Here is a 21281-nt window from a genome sequence, read left to right as displayed (position 1 = left end):
CGGTTGGCTGTGATTTTTAATATATAAAACTTAAGTATCTAATTTCAACTCTGTCTGCTGAGCTTCTGTCAACTTTGTTCAGAAGCAGTGAGGAACTGAGCCTTTGACTCCAGGTGTTTCATTAGAGCATTTTAAAACACTGCTGTAAGGTAAAGGCCTCAATGGGCTTTGAGCCACTGACCTCGGCACAAATTATTAATTTATTGCTTGTAATTTATTAATACTTGGTAAATCTCTCCGTCTTCATCGAGGGCCCTGCAGAATCTTTCGTCATTTCATTGCCTCTGGGTTTTCTTAACCACAGGATCTGTAGGAGCTGCTTGTCGTCACTACCCAAACATAGGTTTTACACACAGCCACTTAGGGACAGAGCAGTTTACTTTGTAGTGTGTTGTTTTCCTAGTCTCAGATGTAGAACCACGAGCATCTGGAGATGAAAATTAAGCACATTTTAACAATGTGCTGCATAAACTGGGGTTTTTCATGAGCTGTAATTGTAAAAACAAAGCAGTAACATCTTAAACATTTGAACCAGTAAAATATCTGCACGCATTAAAGAAAGCAACACCGTATGAAACACACACACACTCGTTTCACACAGTGCGTTGTTTGTGGGAATTTCTTTAGATTATTTGCAGAAACATATTTTGAGAGTAAATGGAGTGAAAACAGCCCCAGGAAATCGATGTGACGCACAACAGGCCACAAAATAGCCTAGTAAGTAAAACTCAAACACGACGTGGGTGTTAGCATGTTACCTGGCTAACAACTGCCAAATTACTGCAGCAGCTGCTACAGCTCCTAACTTTAGTTCCTACCACGCCAACTTCACACTGTTTAGGGCGGTGACTGTCAAGCAAAATTAAATTAAGGAGAAATTTCTTACAATCATCAATAGAAACAAAGATACATAACACAGACACCAATAACGTTTGGATGTAGTTTCTTAAAAAAAACACAACATCTGTAAAAGAAACAAAAAGACGAAACTACATTTTCTCGTCCTACGTATAAACTACCTGTGCACGTGAGAAACAGCTGTATCCTGTATCAGGGGTTAGGAAGAAAAACAGGAGTCAAGCAGCTCTTTTTAAAAAGATGATATATTACAGAAACAAGTATTTTGAAAAAAAATTACTTACACACTTTATAAAATAATACTTTTTTCTCTTTCCAGCACCATATGTTGAAGTTGTCGTCTTCAACACAATAAAAACAAATATTTGAGGTCATTCCTCCTGGAGAATCTCGCTCGAGAACAGATTTATAATGTTTTCATGTTTAGACCATCTCTCCCCCGTTTCCCCGCTAAAAAAAAAAAGACAAACAAATAAAAAAACCAAACATATGAACTCAGACCCCTTGTATGTAATCAGCCACATTATTCATACAAATAATCATATTGTTATTAATCACTTTTAATTCCACAGTGGCTCACAGAGTCCCCTCCCTCTCACAACCTTTCCCCCGCCCGCTGTGGTCCCTGTGGACGAAAGTAAACGTGTCAGAAGACTGCGTGTTGTAATCACTTTAATCTAACTTGGATGCAGAGTCTGCATCAGTAACATGAATTTCTGTGGTGCATTTCGAAGCCCAGCGAATCAAACAGCAAACAGTGTGACAGAACTGGAGAGTCACCATTTAATCATTACAGTGGAAGCAACATTTTAACAGCACAGTACAGTCGATGGAAACGCTAAAAATGGGATATTACAATTAAAACATGGCCACAGATGGTTTGGTTGTACAAAAGGAGTTTGGACAGGGCGCGAACAGAAGCACCATAACTCAGGCTGGCAGTGAGTTTAACGTGACCTTCAATTGTCGGCTACAGGAAATAAATACAAATGAAATATACCACATTTGACTGGAATATTTGATGGTCCTTGGTTTTTTTTTTTTATTTCAAAGCACCCTGTTTGTTTTAAATAAATACAAAATAATATCACTATCTCTGTACAAATGGAATGTAATGCACATTTTCCCCAGTAAAAAAAATTGAATTGTAAAAAAAAAAAAAAAGGAAATGAAAGCGTCAGAGAGGATATTAAAAACTTTTATGCTTTTGGTATAATTAGCACCTTACCACACAGTTTCTTTCACTGAAGTGTGTGTTTTATTCACCGCTGCTGCAGGAGAGTAACAGGAGAAGAAGAGAACGTTGAATCTCACATTTAAACCCTGAAGATGGTTTGTGCTGGGATGGAAATATCAGAGCGAGTCAGCAAATACTGGACTGGTGTGTGTGGGTCGTATGAACCCTGGATGGTCCACGATGTGAAGAATAGAGGCACCAGTAAGATGTTTAGCACCATGCACAAAAGTAATGGCTTTTAAAATGGACTGATCTGGGTGTTAACACATCTTCTATCCCACCCGACTGCATGCAGCAGTTTTGGTCTAATGTTAAATGAATTCAAATTTCTGCTTCTTTCAGGGCTGAGGAAAGTTAAAATCTGCCTCACACTGCAAAACACCAGAAAGTGATTTGTTTCAGGATGAAAGGGCCCCATGTTTCCTATGGTAGGTTCCCTCTTTTTATCCTGGATGGAAACTGGTGGCACTAAATCTCTGGTTCCTGTAGGTGACGTAGATTAAGGAAAAGAGGTACAAGTTTCCCTGTGTTTTCACTGTAAACTGCATGATTGACGAGTTTTTCCAAAACTAGGCGACTGGATAAGTTCATCCTTCAACCTGCATTTGATTTGACTAGATTTCGGTTCACGGGTAGACTTCCTGGTTGCCAAATGCAAAAGATATAAAAAGCTGATTCAGATTTTTTTAAATTCTTAGCAACTTTTTCTTTGAATGACAAAAGGACAAAACGGCAAATCAAAACACATTTTCACTGTTGGAAATTAACAAATTCCATAGGAGCCGCAGTTTGACCTTCAGACAAGTCGCTCACAGTGTTAACATGAGATTAAAAAAAAAAAAATGCAAATAATGTCTGAGTGTGACCCATTTTTAGGGAGAAGGTGGAGGAGGAGGAGGAGGGAGGTAGAGCAGGTGAGATAAGTGGATCAAACAGAGACAGCGGGGTGGAGAGAGGAGCGAGAGGGGGGATCAGAGACAGGGGCTGGGGCTTCAGGCTTCAAGTTGCTGGCTTGCTCTCTGTGTCTCAGGCCCCTTTTCACTGCTGGCAAAGAAAACACTGTTTCGTGTGGAAGTTTCTTCTTCCTTCCTCGCGGTCGCGCTCCCATACGATGGTCCCATTTCCGCGAGTTTATGTTAATTTCTCTCCTCTTTACTTTTTTTTTTTTTTTTTTTTTGAAAAGACGTCCATTAATTGTTGGGAGGGTGTTGTTTTCCCAAGGCACGTACATGAGCATGAGTGTGTTTGTGTTGGTAAGTGGGTGTGGATTTGTGTGTTTCATGCCATTTACAAGTTAATTTACAAATTACGGGGCGTGTACGTTAATTACATATGCACTTGTTGCATGTGTTGTGTTCTGCATAGTGTGTGTGTGTGTGTGTGTGTTTGTTTAGCCTTGGAAACAAACAGGTCCCACTTCAAAGCCAAACTGCTGGTTGCTCTCCCCAAAGTCTGACACCTTGATATCCAGCAGAGGAAGATGCTCCACCTGTGGTGTGTTGATCTCCAGGACTGTCCTGTCGAAGCCCTTACGATACTGCGGAGGGAGACAGACACAGGTATGTGTCAGATATGGGGAACACGTAGCAATAGCAGCAGTAAAAATAACAACCGCAGTTTAAACGTAAACCAATAATACTACAAAATAAAGGACAAATGAACAACAAAGCTACAGATGTATGGTTTCTCCTGTAATCTGCAGTATAATCAAACCTCCTATTCATTTTAAATTTCCTTCTCACCTCCTGTCTTTGTGTTTAAGGCAGCCTGAGTTGATTAGCAGCAGCTGTTACAGCCTAATGTGCTCCAGGTTTTATTTTGATGTAGATTTTCTAAAGTTTATGAAGCCTTTTGGTGAGTACAGCTAGAAGATTGTCCTGTGTCATGTACAGGGGCCACAGTACTGGAGCTTAATTATTCTGTATATGAAATGTGAAATGGACTGATCGTGGACAGAGTGGGGAATTTATCTCCAAGCTTGTGTCACATAAAATCACTAAAATGAGAACTAGCAAAGCCTTAGTATCCCTCTAAATTTAAATAAGCAAATATCAAAATACTAAAGTAGTAATATCTCAAACTTAAAGCAAGGAGGATGGGGAAACCCCTAAAGTTTGAAACCCCACATGAGAGACTCATCTCATGTGTAAACCAATGACTTGAGACTATTTTTTGACCGGATGCTGGACGCCTGCCGGTGCAGGGCACACACGGGCTGTAACACTCACAGAGCAGCCGTCGACCAAGGCTTTGACGTAAGGGTTGGTCTCGTAGCTCAGCTCGTCGTCGTTGGCGCCCTGCAGGTGCAGCGCCCTGTCGTAATTATTGGTGCTTTGGTCGGCCCAGGCCACTGAGCGGTGACAGTGGTAGGTGAGGTTCTGATGGGCCTGGACGCTCAAGAGGCGCAGGAAGCCCAGCTGGACTACACCCACGGGCTCGCCGTCAGAGTCCACGTAGGAGAACTGGGGGGCGTGAGAAGAGGAATAGGGTTTGTAGAACAAACAACGAAACTGAGAACAAACGTTTCACAGCCAGTCTTCATGTCACAGAGTTACTAACCTTACTGCCAGTGCTGAACTGACTGTACCAGGATCCTGGAGTCTCTTTGTCCCACGAGCTCATCTTCACCTGCCACCACATCATATTACTGTCAGACACTTCCAGTTCAACATGTCTATTTTTACACGAATAAATAACACAAATTTAAATGTCCCATTGAAAATACCAGTTTTGATCCCACATCTATATTAACAGAAACTAACAGAAACATTCCTTTAGGTCTATTTGTAATTTTAATATCTGTCCACCAGATGGCAGCTACTTTTTCCTAGTCAAAGGATGCAGAAAAATGTCCCACTTCCTGTGTGTGTGTGTGTGTGTCCAAAATTATAGGTGTTTTCTCTTAGAAGGCCGCACTTTGTTTTGATAATAAACAAACTGTGGAGATATGTAAATAAAGGGTTAAAAAACTAAAAAATATAATTAATATTTGATGTATTTATTAGCGGAAGAAAAATATTTTGGCATTTTTTTGTCATTAGGGAGAAATGTGTGATTTTTTTACATTGTTAATCTAATTTTGCAAAAAACCAAAACAATGTATCAAAATCAATTTTGCTGCCAATCATTGACACACAGGATTCAAGAACTTAAGGGTTAAAGAGGGTTTTCCTGTGCTGCTGATTTGGTGGACTGACCGTGTTGATGCTCTTGCTGGGGTAGAGGCAAGTTTCAGCTCCACTTGTGAAATTACAGAAGACCTTGAAGGCGTCTCTGGAGCAGCCCTGGTTGGGATCGATCCAGTATTCACCTGGAGAGGGAGACAGAGATAAAGCACGATGGGAAATTTAAAAACTCCAATTGTTTTTTCAGCCACGCAGTGAGAAGAAATGACCATCACATCAGGACCAAAAACTGAATGGGGGAATCATGACTCCGACTCGTCACTCTTTGGGTTAAGTCCCTCACCATCTTTGAGGTCTGGCTGACTCAGGTTCAGGTCCTGGCAGGTGCGTGCAGGGCTTTCCTGGGTTCCCAGAGGGAAACGCATGGTCTCGATCTCCTGTCGAAGTGAGTTGAGAGAGCCGAGGATCTCCTCCATGCCTTCGTTGCCCATCAGGAACTCAGTGCCTGTGGCGTCAGCAGCAGGCATGTCAGGGTCGGACTCGGGGAGCAGCTGGCTGGCGTCAATGGAGCGCTTGGACTTGGGACTCCTCTGGATGGGCAGGGGCTGAATGACTTCGCCTGGTGGGCCCTGGGAAGTTAGTATACAGTTTGATCAGTTGTTGAGTACGCAAGTGAAATGATAAATGATAAAAACATCTTCCTGGTGTTTCTTACAGGAGGTCCAGGAGGTCCTTGTACACCCTTTTCTCCCTTGGGACCAGCTCCCCCCTAAACACAGCAGGAAGAGGAACAAGTTGAGAAGCATTATTGCTTTGCTGATGCATTTTTTATGTACAATTTCACTCATAGTGAGGGACAAACTCTCTTAAAGTAGACTCACAGCAGTGCCCTTAGCTCCTTTGACACCTTGAGGACCCTGAAAAAATTACAAGGATTTAGTTTCATGACCTTCCATCAGTGTTGTGTCATTATTTACTACAAAGCTCAGAGACATAGTGGGAATGGAGACAAGATGTGATAAGATAAAGGGACTCACAGGCAAACCAGGAGGACCAGCTGGGCCAATGGGTCCGGTTCCTCCAGACATTCCCTGTCATAAAACAAGATCCAAATCGTTTTTAAACATTATTCTTTGTTACAAAAGGGTTGACATGTGACAGGCGTCAAACTTACAGGCTCTCCTTTGGGTCCAGTGGTTCCCTGAGGACCATGCAGACCTCGGTCTCCCTTCTCTCCCTGCTCTCCTGGAGGTCCAATGAGACCGATAAGACCTGGGTGTCCCTTCTCTCCCTTTGCACCGGGGTCTCCACGCAGACCAGGCAAACCAGGAGGTCCCTGCAGAAGGTGGAGATGAGGATTGAAGATGCAAATGCACATGTAGTCAAAGAGCAGAATGGATGAGGAAAAATAAAGGTTTTGGTGTTGTCATACAAGAGGTCCAGGTGGTCCTTTCTGTCCAGCTGGACCTGGAGATCCTTGTTCGCCCTGAAACACAGAAACTAATTCAACGTGTGGAAATCCAACATGCAGAATTATTGTATGGTTCAACCTTTGCAATAATAAAATACAGAAACAATTCAAAGCCTCACGGACCACTGATCCTGGTAGTCCTCGAAGACCTTCTGTTCCTTGTTTTCCTGGTGAACCCTGGGGGCCGACGGGCCCGGTCTTTCCTGGGGGGCCGACTGCACCTGGGTCTCCCTGTCAAATTAGGAAGATAAGAAACACGATCAGTTATTTCATGCTTTCTGTATCAGTAAAAGAAGATAAGATGAGAAAAAAAGATACATGATAAAAGCGTAAAGTATCTTCACACCATAATCACACCTTTGCTTTGATTCATGTAGAATCACAAAAGGTTTGAAAAGCTGTGAACTCACCTTAGTTCCCTTTTCTCCTTGACGTCCCTCTGGTCCTCTTGTTCCAGGGGGACCCTGTCAAAAAACATATCAGTGCATTAACAAACATAAAATAAAATATGTTCTAATCAATTCCACAGTTTACAGCAATAAACATCACTAACAAGGCTACTGCCTTATGTTTTTGGACTGTTTGCACACAAGTTATTCAAGGCCCATGTAAATAATATGCAGTTGGTATTGGACGACTGCTGCATTGCTCCTGAATTTTGGGTTTATAAAACCTAAGTTTTATCCTTTCAGCAGGTGTGAAACACATTTAGCGCTACATTTCCTTCCTAAGATATGCGATGGCTGCATGATGTATTCATTCATGCCTGTCTCTGTGCTCTTCCTTGGTAACAACAGGTCCCTGAGAAACAAACATGTGACCTTACCCTTTTTCCTGGGGGGCCAGTAGATCCGTTCTCACCGGGAGGTCCAGGGGAGCCCTGCAGCAGGAGGCAGAGAGAGAAGATTAAAGGACCTGAGATATTTTTACTTTATTCAAATATCTGCAACGTTGCATCTTCTGACTCACAGATTCTCCTTGTTCACCGTCCTCTCCTCTCTCTCCCTTGGCGCCATCCTGACCCTGAAGGTAAAGCACCACAGGATCAGTAGTTTTTCTTTTTGTTGCTCAGTGTAAAAAGCTAAGCACAACCTGTGTAAGGAACATAGTGGACTGATACTCACTCTGGGTCCAACCTCTCCAGGGGGACCAGGATCACCAGGGAAACCAACAGGACCCTGACAACAACAAGATCAAAACATCAAAGAATTGCAAATTGCCTCTGAAGTGGTGTTTAAAGTCACTGATCTGTGTGGCACTGTTTTGTATTTATTCTGGTTGTCCTACGGGGTTTCCTTTGGGTCCGTCGTCTCCAGGTCGTCCCCGTCCTCCAGTAGGTCCAGCAGTTCCAGGTTGTCCAGCCTCTCCTTTCTCCCCACGCTCTCCACGAGGACCCTGCCGACAGAAGCCCAGAACTCATTGTTAACTCAGCGGGCAATAAAGGCATCATTTCAAGATGTTAGGGACAGACACTCACCTTCTTTCCAGGCTCTCCTACAATTCCAGGTGCTCCAGCCTCACCAGGCTCTCCCTGCCGAGCAAACAGGATTTATTTTAGGTTTCAGGACATGTTGAATTAGTTCTTATATATTAGTTGTATTTCTTAGCTTTGCTTCAATGTTTCCAACAAACTAGTCTGCACCTTCTCTCCAATTGGTCCAGGATTACCCAAACCTCCTGGAGGACCTTGAGGACCCTAAAACAAACCCAAGAAAAGTTCAGACAAAACATGAACATGGTTATCGTCAGCTAAGAGTAAAATACATTTTTACATACTATGCAGATATAATCCTTGAAATCAAATACAAATGTGGTGATGTTTGTTATGATATTTTTAAAACTAACTGTTTTTCTGAGATTTAGTTCATTGAACAGCTCCACAACAGGTCTTTCTAGTTCTAGTGACATATTTTATGACATGTAAACACTCACATCGGCACCACTGGGTCCAGCTGGACCACGAGGTCCTGGAGGGCCTGGAGGACCCTGGAAACATAAAAAGGTTTGTTGTTTTACTATTGTGAATTATCGTTATTGTGAGAAAAAAAAAATGTCACAGAACCACTGCGGTTACCATATATCTGTGAAACTCACCAGAGGTCCAACATCTCCTGTCTCACCCTTCTCTCCTGCTGGCCCCGGTAAACCCTGCGGGGCAAAGTGAAAGCTACAGTGAGCTAGTTTAGCTTAGCAACATAGCACAAACTGTACAGTAACTCAAAACGTCTTTAAAGTTTATGTAAAATTAAAATTCAATACTTCAGAAAGATTTGAGTGAATCCGCCTCAGCAATGTGAGTTTCAGGTGTTTTTACCTGCAGTCCGATGGGTCCTGGGGCCCCTGGGAATCCTCTGGTCCCTTCATCGCCTTTACTTCCAAATGGCCCCTGCTGACCCCTTGGTCCAGGTTCTCCATCAGCACCCTGCACCACAGAAGAAAAAAATGTGAATAATGATATTGAGATGACAATACGTACCCTCAAACATCGCCTCATCCCCTCACAACAGTTACATGCTCTTTTTTGTTTTTAATAAGTCCTCGAATTGAATTTTAAGCATGAGCAGTGTCACCAGTGATATTTCAACTGGGCTCTGAACACATCACCCTGCTAATCTGGAAAAAGTCAACTGGCTCTGCAAACACTCGTCTCTTCTAAAAGTTCAAGTTCGCACTTACAGCAGGACCAGGCTGACCGACAGGACCCATTGGCCCGGGTGGACCAGGAGGACCCTACCAACAGAAAACAAATACAATGAGGAGAAAAGCAACACATCAATGATACAACAAAAAACTGCAACATATAGACAATCGTCCCATTTTTTAAAATTTGTAATCAAAGATGAATATTAGGGTCTAATGCAAACTATGGTTCGCTCACATGTTCTCCTTTTCCTCCCTTGGCTCCCTTCTGTCCAGGCTCCCCAACCTCACCCTGCAATGACAAACAAACATCACAACAAAGCTCTGAAACAATCAGACAGAACAACTCGATAACCACATTTAGGCTCTAGACAGATTTTTCAGGATGACTGATAAGATATTTAAGGTGGTTCTGTTATGAAGGCTGTTACTAGCCTTGTCTCCGTCCTCTCCAGGTACTCCGGGGGTACCGGCTGGGCCAGGCAAACCCACGGGACCCTGTACTCCATCACGACCTGCCGGGCCAATTGGGCCTTTTTCACCCTGAACAGGAAAAAGGGAAGACAAAAGACAATTGATAATTCAATTTTTTTGGTAGCATAAATGTCCTACTGCAGATTGGAGAGACGTTTCCAGAATACTCACAGGAACTCCCTTCTCTCCAGCGGGTCCTGGAGGCCCCTGAGGGCCCGGTCTGCCAGGTGGTCCAACAGGTCCAGCAGTACCAGCTGGTCCCCTCTCACCAGGAGAACCCTACAACAAATAAATAAAATACAGAAAAAACACTGTGTATCAAACACAGCAGCTAGACAGGAAGTGAATCCTGCAGTAATACGTAAGTGAGATGGGCTGAAAAACTGTATTTCATCAGGACATCTCACAACACAATAGTTATATATTAGCAAAATTACAATCCACACAATGTCAAAGCAGACAAAGACACAAATGACTGATGGAACTAAATTGTTGTTTGTTAACGTACAGCAGGTCCAGGAGGTCCGGCAGGTCCTTCACTTCCCTTCAGTCCTCCACCTCCCTGGTATAAAAGATAAAAGAGCATAAATCAGAAACTTTCAGCCCACATCAGTTCAGAGGCCACGTTTACTCTTATTGAAGATTTCTCGAGTGTTTCTCTGGGTCAAACTCACAGGGGTTCCAGGCAGTCCTCTCTCCCCAGGGAAGCCTCTCAGTCCTGGTGGACCGTCTTTGCCAGGGCCTCCTGGGGGTCCAGGGTCTCCCTTGGTGCCTTCCTTCCCAGAGGGACCAGAAAGTCCCTGCTCTCCAGGTGGCCCAGGAGGTCCGGGGTGGCCGCGTTCACCCAAGGGGCCAGTCTCTCCTGATGGACCCTGGGAGAGAGGAAGAAGAGGTTGGGGGAGGGAAGAGGAAATAAAGTGCAAAAACGGACGGAAGACAAAAAGAGGAGCAGGTCAAGTTGTTTTGAAAACTGTGATTCATCATTAACGGAACATTTTTGCACTATGATTCAAAAACTCACCTGAGGTCCAACAACTCCAGGAGGCCCAGGTGGCCCCACTTTACCTTGGAAACCCTGCAGAAGAAAAACCCAGTGGACAGATCATCTACAAAACTGGTTACTTCTTGTATCTTTGTTAATTTAACATTTTAATCTTTGACTATTGTTGGGTATATTTTTAAAATCTTTGCATCCTACTATGAAGTCCCAGCTGGAATCAAGACAAACATACTCAAATCACCTGTTAACAAAAGTTGAGACACTGATGCATATTTAATTATAGCAAAACCATCAAACTTACAACTTCTCCTCTCTGTCCAGGGTGTCCAGGCAGTCCATCCTTTCCTGGTGGTCCCTGAAATGAAACATCGTTAAGTATCAAATATTAATTCCACCTTAAAAGAGCTTAAGAAAGACATCAGAACTATATAATAAGCAGCGAAGTGATGCTAAATTAAATGAAAACAGTTCTTAGACACGTCCGTACAGGAGGTCCCTTTGGTCCGGGGAAACCACTGGCTCCCTGAGGTCCAGGCAAACCCTGATAGGATGACAACGTTTGGTTAGAACGTGTAATAATACCAAAAACGTCAGGCACAGATTTAATTGGTGACTTGTTTACCAAAATTCCTGTTTCCTCTAAAGAAAAATAGGTGCTTACCCTTTCTCCAGGAGGTCCATGAGGGCCATCGCTTCCTGAAGTTCCCTAAAGGCGACAACATCAACAAAAAGCTTTGCTTTAAAGACAATTTCAAACGTAATAACATTGGATCACAAACCAAATGAGACCGACTGTGTGTCACTCCTGAGCCAGATTATTTAGCTCATTATTTTCATCGTGGTTTGAAAATCAAGTTTATAAATATAAAAATCAAAGTTTCCAGCTTTGTTTTACAATATCCTGCACTTTATGCCTTTATTATGCAGCATATGTGATTTAACATCAACAATATTTAAACAGAAAATCATCCTAATAGTTTTGCTTAGCACTTTCTCCAACCTTTGCTCCTGGTTTTCCTGTTGCGCCCCTTGGTCCTCTCTGCCCTCTGGGCCCCTGATGGTCACAAAAAGTGCGGTAAATAAAAAAGTTCTCATCTCTCAGAGCCTAGTTTATCTGTGACAACCGAATCAAAGAAATCAACGTTTAAAGAGAAACATGAATCTTTGCTGACATCTGCTGGTAACAAAGCACAAACACGCTCAGCAGGGACGTCAAGTGCCATCGGAGGTAAAACAGGCTTGAATCACTGCAGAGATGGCGTTTGGTAATTTAACAGCACAACTATTGTCACCATAATCCACTCATGTCTTAAAAAGATAAAAGATCCTCATCACGGGAGCAGAAAAGTGTTCACAAACTGAAAAAATGGGTGAACATGAAACTATACCGTTGGTCCTCTTTGTCCTCTTGGCCCTGCTTTACCGGTAGAACCCTGAAAATAAAAACACCACCAAATCAGTCAGACAGAAGTCTGCAGCATCCATCTGTGCAGAGTCAGTCTAACAAACACTGAAGATTGTCTGTAATGATGAATCAGAATCATCCACAACTTACCCGTGTTCCCTTCTCGCCGTTAGAGCCGGGGAATCCAGGGAATCCAAGTGATCCCTAACAAAACAGACCCACATCTTAACATCAGCCTTGCTTCTCACCACACAGAGGTCTGCTGGTGTGAAAGTTTATCTTACCTTGGGTCCCTGTCTTCCAGGATATCCAGGAAGTCCAGGCACACCAAGTTTACCCTGGAATCACCGGATGACACCAACACTCAGTTAAATCATCCTTTAGCTTTAATGAGTCACAGCAGCTGTTATTGTATTAAATATCAGCAAGACTTTACCAAATCGGTTTGTGATGAGGTTTTTTTATATGGGAATATTTGCTATGTGATAAAGGCTGAATGAGATGAAGCTCAGGTCTCACATTCAACCACAAGAGGGCAGCACAATGACAACTCCACACTTAACGTATGAGGCTTTCCTGTGGCCTTTGTCCTGACTGAACAGGCCGTACCTTCTCTCCAACATGTCCAATTGGTCCGACTTCACCAGGGGGGCCTACACGACCCTTTGGCCCCTCTGGACCGTCCTCCCCTCTGGACCCCGGCACTCCAACTTCACCCTGTCAGCAGGAGACCAAGCAAAACCAATAAAACAATGATGGATAAGATGAATAAACCATCCATGAATCCAGCCCTTCATTCATCCACTTCCCCTCATATCAACAAAACAGCTACTTCATGAATCCGTCTTACTCTCTCTCCCTTGGTGCCAAACTCTCCTTTAATTCCAGGGAAGCCATCTTCTCCCTAGAAACATGAACACAAACAAATGAAACAAGACGGAAACACAATGTATTTGCGTCAATTAAAAATGTACATTTTACCTGGAGAATTATTTTTAATGGAGGCTATTTTTAAGGGGGTCTGTTTGCAAGGAATCATTTACCTTCTCTCCCTTGTGCCCCTTTAGACCCCGGATTCCTTGTTCTCCCTGCAATCAAAGTATCACATGATCAATAGACACATTTGTTTAAGACTAATGGAAGTAAAAAGTGTCTTACGTTGCTTCATCTTCATTGCTCATGCAAAACAACGTCATTCAAAAAAAAAAAAAAAGCTGTGATGCAAACTGTAAAAAAATGACCTCACAATCATATTATTTGCAGTTTTTTTTTTTACAAATGAACTGTACGGACCTTGATGCCACGAGGCCCAGGGTAGCCAATAGCTCCCTGAGGACCGTTGGGACCCTGGGGAAGTTCAAAGACAGAAATGTAAGCGCTTCAAAATCAATATGTCAGTAAATAAATGCACAATTAAATAGAATGTTCATGTGCATTTTAAACAAACACATTGTTTCCCTGTATATTTAATTAATAAACTGAGTTTGTTACACATAGGAAACGTGTGGTGATGCAGTTATCTTGACTCCCACCTGGTTTCCTTTGGTGCCAGAAGGCCCCTCCTTTCCTGGGTGACCCTGAGAAGAGAAGACAAGAGAGCTCCAGTCTCAGAAAGGACATCATTTGTTAATAGAAACATAGAAAATCAAGTTTGTCAAACGTACAGGGGGTCCATCAGCTCCAGGCATTCCTGGCAGACCTGGTTTTCCTGTGGGACCCTGCAGGAGAAGACAAAGTGGTCGTGAGTAAAATAAGTCAGTTAACACAAAGCCCCCTAAAGACGTCATATGTCAACTGTCTAATATCTGGATGATATGATGTAATTTAGGCCTCGTCTGTTCAGCGGATCACAATTGTGATAACGTCTCTGTACAGTCTTCATCAGTAAACAGGCTGGTGGGTTTCACCTTGTGCCGTAAAGCACAAGACAAATAACTAAAATGCTGAAAACATTTTGAAAAGGTTGTGTCATTTCAATTTCTGCTGTAATAGACACAAGCCAATTGGCTGCTGGCAAAAGCTTCATATTCAACAGGCACATATTAGAGTATTACAGACGTTCTTACCCAACTCCTGACAAAAAGGCAAAGAATCATACTTGACTAAATATTTAACTGTATCAAATTGCATAAACAGCCATTCTCTTCCAAACTGACACCTTACTAGTTTTATAATTTTGCACGTTCCTTCACTACACTGTACACAGCACTGCATCAACTCCTGTATCACTTTATAAAACTGTTGTCTTGTGGAATATATAGGACATGACTTTGGTGTTCTTACTTTCTCTCCTGGAGGTCCAACAGCTCCCTGTGGTCCTGGCATTCCCTGAAAATAATAATTAAAACAAAAAAAAGCAAGAAAAGCATGAGGAACATGGGATAAACACCTACTCTGTCTTACTGGTTCCTTTCATTTTTGTGTTCATGTGTATGTACGCCTCAGTACACAGTCACTGAGAAAAGGTCTCACCTGAGTTCCTGGGGTTCCCTGCTGACCCGGAGGTCCTGGTTCTCCTTGTGGACCCTGACAGACAGACAGAAACAGATAAATTTAAAATGATGACAAATGCAAACCGATCAGCAGGACAGAGCAGGATGAGAGAGTGAGAATCTCAAAATGACTCAAAAGAAAAGTTTTGTGTTATTATAAAATGATCAGATACTAATTATCTGATGATTCAGAAGTACTACAGTGAGACTGACCAAGTTTCCTTTGGGACCCTGGGGCCCATCATTTCCTCGTACACCCTGAGCAAAGAGAAGAAAAAGAGAGAGAAAAAAACAGAATGTCAACAACTAAAACCAATACGCACAGATGCAAACACCAATAACTCAGTGAGGAGGGGGCTTCTATCCAAAGCAACCTTTAAGCTGAAATGATTTCTCTAGTGGTTTGTTCAAGGTCACTGACTACTGTCACTTGATAGATTTTGATAATGATCCTTGTGTGCGTCTTTAGATTTGTGGCATTTAAATGCAGCTGCTTAAGAAAAACTTGGAGAAGTTGGATGAAGTGGTGGTGATGTTGGTCGAGGCATAAAACTTCAAGTAAGAAATGTAAAAAAATAAAAATCTGAAAATGTGGAGATAGAAGTGAACTTGTTTCTCCTTGAAGCTAAAGGCTACGTTAGCAGCCAGTAGTCAAGTTGCATTGTGGGTAGTGCAGGTAACCAAGGTTTGACAAGGGAGAAGACTTTGTAACGTAAAAAGACAAAATCACTGGTTGTTCGCTGCAAACCTTTGAAACTCCAGGGACATTAGATCCAACCAACTGTTTTAAATCTGCTTTTAGTTTTTTAAGTTTAGTTTAGTTTTGTAAAGTTTATTCTAAGTTTATTTTTTTCTGTCTAAGCATTGTTATGGGGCCCAGGCTGGGGTACACTTGGAAAATGAATATTACAAATACACTCAAATATAAAACATTTAAAATACTGATAGAAAAATCCTTATGGTTCAGAGATGAATTAACAATAACTGTAATAACTTGTAACTTTAATAACAATAATAACTTGTTAACAATAACTGGCATTATATCTCCAAAATAACTAATAGGAGAAATAGGTGGGCAGAGCTAATCCATCCCATTCAGGAATATTGTGCCTGTTATTGTAGTGTAACCAAAAGTTAAAAATGAAAATGTATTCATCATTATTTATTATGACAATTACTTATTTCCCTAAATTTGGTTAGTTGCTAATTCAGTTTTTTATTTTTTTTGCATCTCAATTTGATACTTGGTTGCATAAATCCTGGGTTATAGGGGGTGACTTGGAATTATTTTAAGTTGACTGTTGGAATTTCACATTTTTTGTGATTACACGATATTCCTGTCTTCATTTCAGGACAGCAGCTGTTTGTTCAGGAGGTGCTGTGGGTGCTCAGTGGTCAGAGAGCAATAAAACAATGCTGCTGAAACAACAGTTGCACAACGTGGTTTAAAGTAGTTTTTACTCACAGGAGGCCCAGGAATTCCAGCAGGACCTTTGGGTCCGAGCAAACCACGGGGACCCTAAAAACACACGCAAACACACAAATAAAAAGGTGCACAAGTACCACACAGGCCAACTCAAAGACACACACACACACAGTAAACTACACTTAATCATTTGGAAATGAGAGTCCAACTATATACACATACAATATTATTAGAAAGCACAATGAATTATAAAATAAATAATTAAATTGATGCAAAAATTATCAATGGGTCAAAGGTCAAGAGCAGATTTGACAGCAGCACAGTTATCAGGACAAATGAATATATAGTAGTGCACTAATTATTATAGTGAAGATATTTAAAATCAGCTGGGTTGTCATGGAAACACTCACTGGTTCACCTGGGAGACCCCTTGGTCCAACGTCTCCATCATCTCCCTGAAAGACACACAAACGAGGTAAGGGAAGGTGCTGACTATTAACGTATGTGACAAAGCGACAGATGCCAGGAACAATTTCAGATATTTATTTCTCGTGTCCCCATACCCTCTCTCCATCCTCTCCCTGAGGTCCTGGGGGTCCCATTGGTCCAGTGTCCCCCTGTGAATGAAAAGATGAGGTTTAAAATAAATAACTTGGGTCTGCTGACAAACTGATAATCACCCGTTAATGTTTTTATACTGTAATTTTTGTTTCGGTTAATCCTGTGAGCTCAGAGTCAATATTTTTATTGATTATTTTACTACAGTAATTCTTATATTAAAAGTATGTTGAGTTGTTAATTGTAATTGTTTCACTCTAAACTTACCCTGTGTCCTTTGTCACCAGGCAAACCAGGAAGACCATCAAAACCACGGTCCCCCTGAAGAACACATAAAACACATTGAACTATTACTAAAACATAGAAAGCAGAAATTCATTATAAGTGCAGCTAATGAATTAATAGTGACTTTGAAATTGCTGGTTTCTTCCTGTTTAATGAAACTTGAGAAAACATGCAGTTCTTGAGTGGACTTTTTTTGTCCCAGAAAGACCAAGAAAACCAGGTAAGAGATATTTAATTATACTTCTGTTGCATAAGCTAATAGATCTCAAACGTAGGTTTAAAAATAGGACCACAAACATCTAAAGTGTAAAGGGTACACAGCAACATATTTTCTGCATTAAAAAAACAAAAGGGACATGAGTCGATACTAAAATGGCACAGGGTCTTTCACTGTTCCGTATTATGTAATGTATGGTAAAATGCCAGCCAGTGGCCAAGGTCATCAAGGTCATCAAGGTCATCAAGAGCCAAGTTCGGTACAGTGGAGTTAATTTTGGTGATATCGATTAGGGAGAAGTTACCTTGATTCCAGTCTCTCCTGGCATTCCCCGGGCACCGTCGGCTCCGGCGCGGCCCTGTTAGGAGCGGAAGAAGAAGACTGTTGAGCCACTTGATGTGATAAACATAAGTTAGTTACGACTACAGAATAGGTGCGTGTATTACAAATGATAACATCGGCAGAGAAACTGAGACGGTGCCTCTGTTATCTGTTTGAACAGCTCAAGTGTTTATTACGGAAATACAGAAGCCTGTTTGAGGTTGTGTTGGATCTTTATAGACTCACTCTTCTTCCTGGTTTGCCTGGAGGTCCGGTCAAACCTTGGGTTCCTCTGGGGCCCTGAAAAATAAATAGTTATGATAGCTTTGACAGAGAAGGTGCTGGTGTATTGGTTTTGATGTTAGGGCCGCTATGTTTTTACCTGAGGACCGGGATCTCCACTCTCTCCCTTCACACCAGGACTACCTGGACTTCCCTAAAACAGAGACAATAATTATGATCAGCACAAAGCTTAAATAAGATCAAAACTATTTAGATCACATTTTTAGCATAGTTCACTATCAGGTGGCTTGTTACAGTTTCAGCAACATAAACACACTCTAAATACGCAGGAGATCCAGGTGACAGGTGACATACCAGAGGTCCAGGACGTCCGGTGTATCCCATTGGTCCAGAAGGTCCTTTCAGAGCCATCTACAAGCAACAACACCTCAAAATCAGCAATGACAAGCAAGAAGACACGTGGCTGCTTATAATATGTTGTGATGCAATTAGAAAGGAAAAAGCTCCCTTCATATTCACTTCCTCAATGTCTAAAAGGAGAGATTGTCTTTTCTTGTCATGCTACACTTCTTTGCAGACTTTGACCACTTTTTAGTCCAACGGAGCTCCACAGTATAGAACATTTCATGACACCACTGATATGATTCTTGAAGCAAATTACCAGCACAGTGGAAATGTGAAGCAATAGTTATTACTGACCCTGGCTTGAGACAAGATGGCCGCAGCCTGAGCTTCCTGTACAGCAGCAACAGGACCCTTCTCTCCTCCACTCTGACTGAAACGGAACTGCAGAAGTAAAGCAAAAGGACAAACTGAAAAGAATTGATTAAGAAAAACAATTAAACCAATTAATTCAAACAAACAAAAGGATGATGGCAGGTTCAGCAGAGGATGTAAATATTTCATAAAAATCCAGTGTCTGAATTGCAGCAGTCATTCCCCACATTTACGACTATTCAAACCCATTTCCTATAAAGAAGCAAAGGTTGAATGTGACTCACAGGCAGCATGACGGAGGTTCCAGGAGGTCCGGGGACTCCATCAGCTCCAGGCAGACCAGACCTTCCGGGAGGACCCTGCAGGACGGAGAGGGAGTGTTGCTTATTGCATCTGTAATGACTGATCGTAGCATCTGTGCACTGCATTTCTTCAGATTAAATGAAACACTCACCCTCTCGCCAGGGTCACCGACAGAGCCAGGAGGCCCAGAAGAGCCGGGGGGCCCAGTAGGACCCTAGAAAAGGTAGAGAACAGGTTTTAAAGTATGGTGGTTTTGATGAATGGTAATTTTATTTGTTAATGTCAAGTACAGTTAAGTTATTATGTTATTATGCACTGAAACATCCTAAAAGTAAAATTCCAGAAACAATGATGACATGTTGCTCAACTCTTCTCCAACGCACTTTGTGTTATTTGGTAATCGAGCAGAGAACAGCCAGAAATGCTTGGTGAATAAAGCCTGTTTTAATGTGGATGCATTTCTTTGAGAGCCGCACCGGTGAAAATAACTGGTCCAACTTTGCATTAAAGACATGTACTCACTTAAGCAAAACAGACAAATTTTACTTACAGCAGGTCCTTCCGGTCCTGGAGGTCCTTCAATCAGCATACCCTGTTAAAATGTAAATACAGCTAATGACTCCTCTGCCTTTGTGAGATGATTGTTTTTTGTTTTCTGCTCATTTCGACAGCTCCATTTAAGATGAAATATGTTATTTTAGCATTTTTGGAACTGGAATATGGGTTGATGGGCGTGAATACTGCTGTTCGGACTTAACACCTTTTAATAGTTTGCCCCGATGCCCCCTAGAAATCCACTGATCAGTAGGTCCCAGATATTTCTCCTCTGATGTACAGCACCAAATTAAATTTACCATAGTGCAGGTAACAAGCAGCGAACACACATCCAATAACTACATCATCACAAAAATGATGAGCAGCTGTCTGAGATAATTGGTGACTCACCGGCTCCAGTACGGCAGGTTCTCCTTTCTCTCCTTTCTGGCCTCTGATGGCGGCCTGAGGAAAACACACATGTAGCCAACAACACAGCCCAGTCAGTATAAAGGAGCTGAGACAAATATCAGGATGATGATTAAAAGACAAACACACAGAAATAATGCATATGGCAGACAGATACGTTTTGGCTGCATGCATTCAGACAACCGGACGACGCACACTCACACACCCACGTCAGTTTGTCCAGAAAAAACAATAAATGATCGAGCGACAACCTGTTTTAATGCTTCTCCAAAGTCTTGGTCCATTACTTATAGATTTTCTTGCACGGAAAGTGCCTCAAGTGGGCTCTGCGGCTCTAAATGCAGCTGTGCACTGACACGACCGGCATTGAAACCAGAGGATGCAGCAGCTGGTCGTTTGCTGCACCTCGAAATGCCAACTTCATGCAGAGCAAGCGTGAAGTTATTATTTACATCCATAAGGATCTCAAATAGCTTCAGGCCTCCTGGTTTGCTCGCTACGCGCGCTACTCACACGCTGTCTAGAGTTCAACTCATTTCAATCCTCGATGTATTTGAGATGCATTCAAATACATGCTTCTCTGCGCCTGATTGAGCTTGTCCCGTATGAAATCCAATCTGTAAATAGCAGTTGCTTGTATGGTTGAATGGGAAGCTGAAGCATAATCAATACATAAAGATGTATATTATGACCAAGCTCCTTCACTGGACCCGCACAAGATGCGTTGTTAGTCACAGTAAGGATTGAAAAATAGCTCATAGTCCTCATAAATCATATTATGTATTTTTTAATACAATGTGACTTTGAAGTGTGTTAAAGTGAAGGTTATGATACCACGTGTTCTCAAATGAGAAGACAAGCTCAATCCAGACCTGTGAGAGGACACTGAAAACAACTCCGTCCCTGCGCATTCAGCGTTGGTTGAAATTGTTTGCCCGTGTGTGAAAAGGACTTACGCCTCCCTCGTCTGTCACAGCAGACAGGGCGGGGCCCATGCCGGCCTCGATCTCTCCCGTCTCCACTAACGGCTCATTGTAGTCCCTGTAGGAATAGTCGTATTCCCGCAGGCCCACGTCCCCTGTGACATACTCCTCCGTGAAGACTTCCTCGCCCGCCCCGAGCGCCTTGGTGGCATCCACCTCCTGTCCGCCCAGCTCTGGCTCCACCTGGGGCTGCGGGGTGGACGGATGGAGGGGCCGGGACGAAGAGAAAGAAAAGACAGTAGAAAAGAGTTGAAAGAAGGGGGGAGAGGTTTGCATGAAAGTGGAATGAGTTAGTAAAGGAGAGACAACAGTGAGACAGTCTTACCTTGTGCAAATAAACAGGGACAGACAACGAAAAGACATCTGACACACTATCAGTCCTTCGGGCTGGTTATAGATTAGCAGCTTCATCCTGTGACCATCTAATGTTAACTTCTGATAATGTGTTTCCACAAAAGTGGCTTGTGTGCGAGGACATGTAATCACACTCTTTTTCTAAATAAGCTTAAACTATACATAGTCCATGAACACACACACACACACACACACACACACACACACAC

General features: G+C 42.3%; 1 protein-coding gene across 7 annotated transcripts in view; it reads right to left on the bottom strand.

Moving 5' to 3' along the window:
- Positions 1-3246: 3246 nt before the first annotated feature.
- col11a2 (collagen, type XI, alpha 2) overlaps positions 3247-21281 on the bottom strand; it is a 39406-nt gene continuing 21371 nt past the window's right edge. For 5 of the 7 annotated variants that reach the window (XM_067474003.1, XM_067474096.1, XM_067474252.1 and 2 more), the window contains 58 exons: positions 20692-20907; positions 19718-19771; positions 19323-19364; positions 18924-18986; positions 18754-18828; positions 18452-18538; positions 18107-18163; positions 17892-17945; positions 17756-17809; positions 17493-17546; positions 16954-17007; positions 16692-16745; positions 16539-16583; positions 16168-16221; positions 14916-14960; positions 14683-14736; positions 14494-14538; positions 13875-13928; positions 13743-13787; positions 13504-13557; positions 13254-13298; positions 13061-13114; positions 12820-12927; positions 12495-12548; positions 12361-12414; positions 12194-12238; positions 11806-11859; positions 11467-11511; positions 11293-11346; positions 11107-11160; positions 10827-10880; positions 10480-10677; positions 10314-10367; positions 9977-10084; positions 9767-9874; positions 9570-9623; positions 9368-9421; positions 9006-9113; positions 8786-8839; positions 8624-8677; positions 8334-8387; positions 8169-8222; positions 7979-8086; positions 7816-7869; positions 7661-7714; positions 7518-7571; positions 7102-7155; positions 6815-6922; positions 6653-6706; positions 6395-6556; positions 6258-6311; positions 6102-6137; positions 5936-5989; positions 5564-5849; positions 5293-5405; positions 4655-4723; positions 4324-4557; positions 3247-3632 (listed from right to left, as the gene is read on the bottom strand). In XM_067474003.1, coding sequence (XP_067330104.1) covers positions 3486-3632; positions 4324-4557; positions 4655-4723; positions 5293-5405; positions 5564-5849; positions 5936-5989; positions 6102-6137; positions 6258-6311; positions 6395-6556; positions 6653-6706; positions 6815-6922; positions 7102-7155; positions 7518-7571; positions 7661-7714; positions 7816-7869; positions 7979-8086; positions 8169-8222; positions 8334-8387; positions 8624-8677; positions 8786-8839; positions 9006-9113; positions 9368-9421; positions 9570-9623; positions 9767-9874; positions 9977-10084; positions 10314-10367; positions 10480-10677; positions 10827-10880; positions 11107-11160; positions 11293-11346; positions 11467-11511; positions 11806-11859; positions 12194-12238; positions 12361-12414; positions 12495-12548; positions 12820-12927; positions 13061-13114; positions 13254-13298; positions 13504-13557; positions 13743-13787; positions 13875-13928; positions 14494-14538; positions 14683-14736; positions 14916-14960; positions 16168-16221; positions 16539-16583; positions 16692-16745; positions 16954-17007; positions 17493-17546; positions 17756-17809; positions 17892-17945; positions 18107-18163; positions 18452-18538; positions 18754-18828; positions 18924-18986; positions 19323-19364; positions 19718-19771; positions 20692-20907 — 4422 coding nt within the window. In that variant the 3' untranslated portion in view covers positions 3247-3485. The remainder of the gene's footprint in view (positions 3633-4323; positions 4558-4654; positions 4724-5292; positions 5406-5563; positions 5850-5935; positions 5990-6101; positions 6138-6257; positions 6312-6394; positions 6557-6652; positions 6707-6814; positions 6923-7101; positions 7156-7517; positions 7572-7660; positions 7715-7815; positions 7870-7978; positions 8087-8168; positions 8223-8333; positions 8388-8623; positions 8678-8785; positions 8840-9005; positions 9114-9367; positions 9422-9569; positions 9624-9766; positions 9875-9976; positions 10085-10313; positions 10368-10479; positions 10678-10826; positions 10881-11106; positions 11161-11292; positions 11347-11466; positions 11512-11805; positions 11860-12193; positions 12239-12360; positions 12415-12494; positions 12549-12819; positions 12928-13060; positions 13115-13253; positions 13299-13503; positions 13558-13742; positions 13788-13874; positions 13929-14493; positions 14539-14682; positions 14737-14915; positions 14961-16167; positions 16222-16538; positions 16584-16691; positions 16746-16953; positions 17008-17492; positions 17547-17755; positions 17810-17891; positions 17946-18106; positions 18164-18451; positions 18539-18753; positions 18829-18923; positions 18987-19322; positions 19365-19717; positions 19772-20691; positions 20908-21281) is intronic. The other 2 variants (XM_067474173.1, XM_067474428.1) reach the window with 1 other exon arrangement.

Source organism: Channa argus, chromosome 1, assembly GCF_033026475.1.
Source record: "Channa argus isolate prfri chromosome 1, Channa argus male v1.0, whole genome shotgun sequence".
NCBI lineage: Eukaryota > Metazoa > Chordata > Actinopteri > Anabantiformes > Channidae > Channa > Channa argus.
The sequence above is the reverse complement of the archived record's forward strand: the minus strand, read 5'-3'. Positions and strand labels throughout refer to the sequence as shown.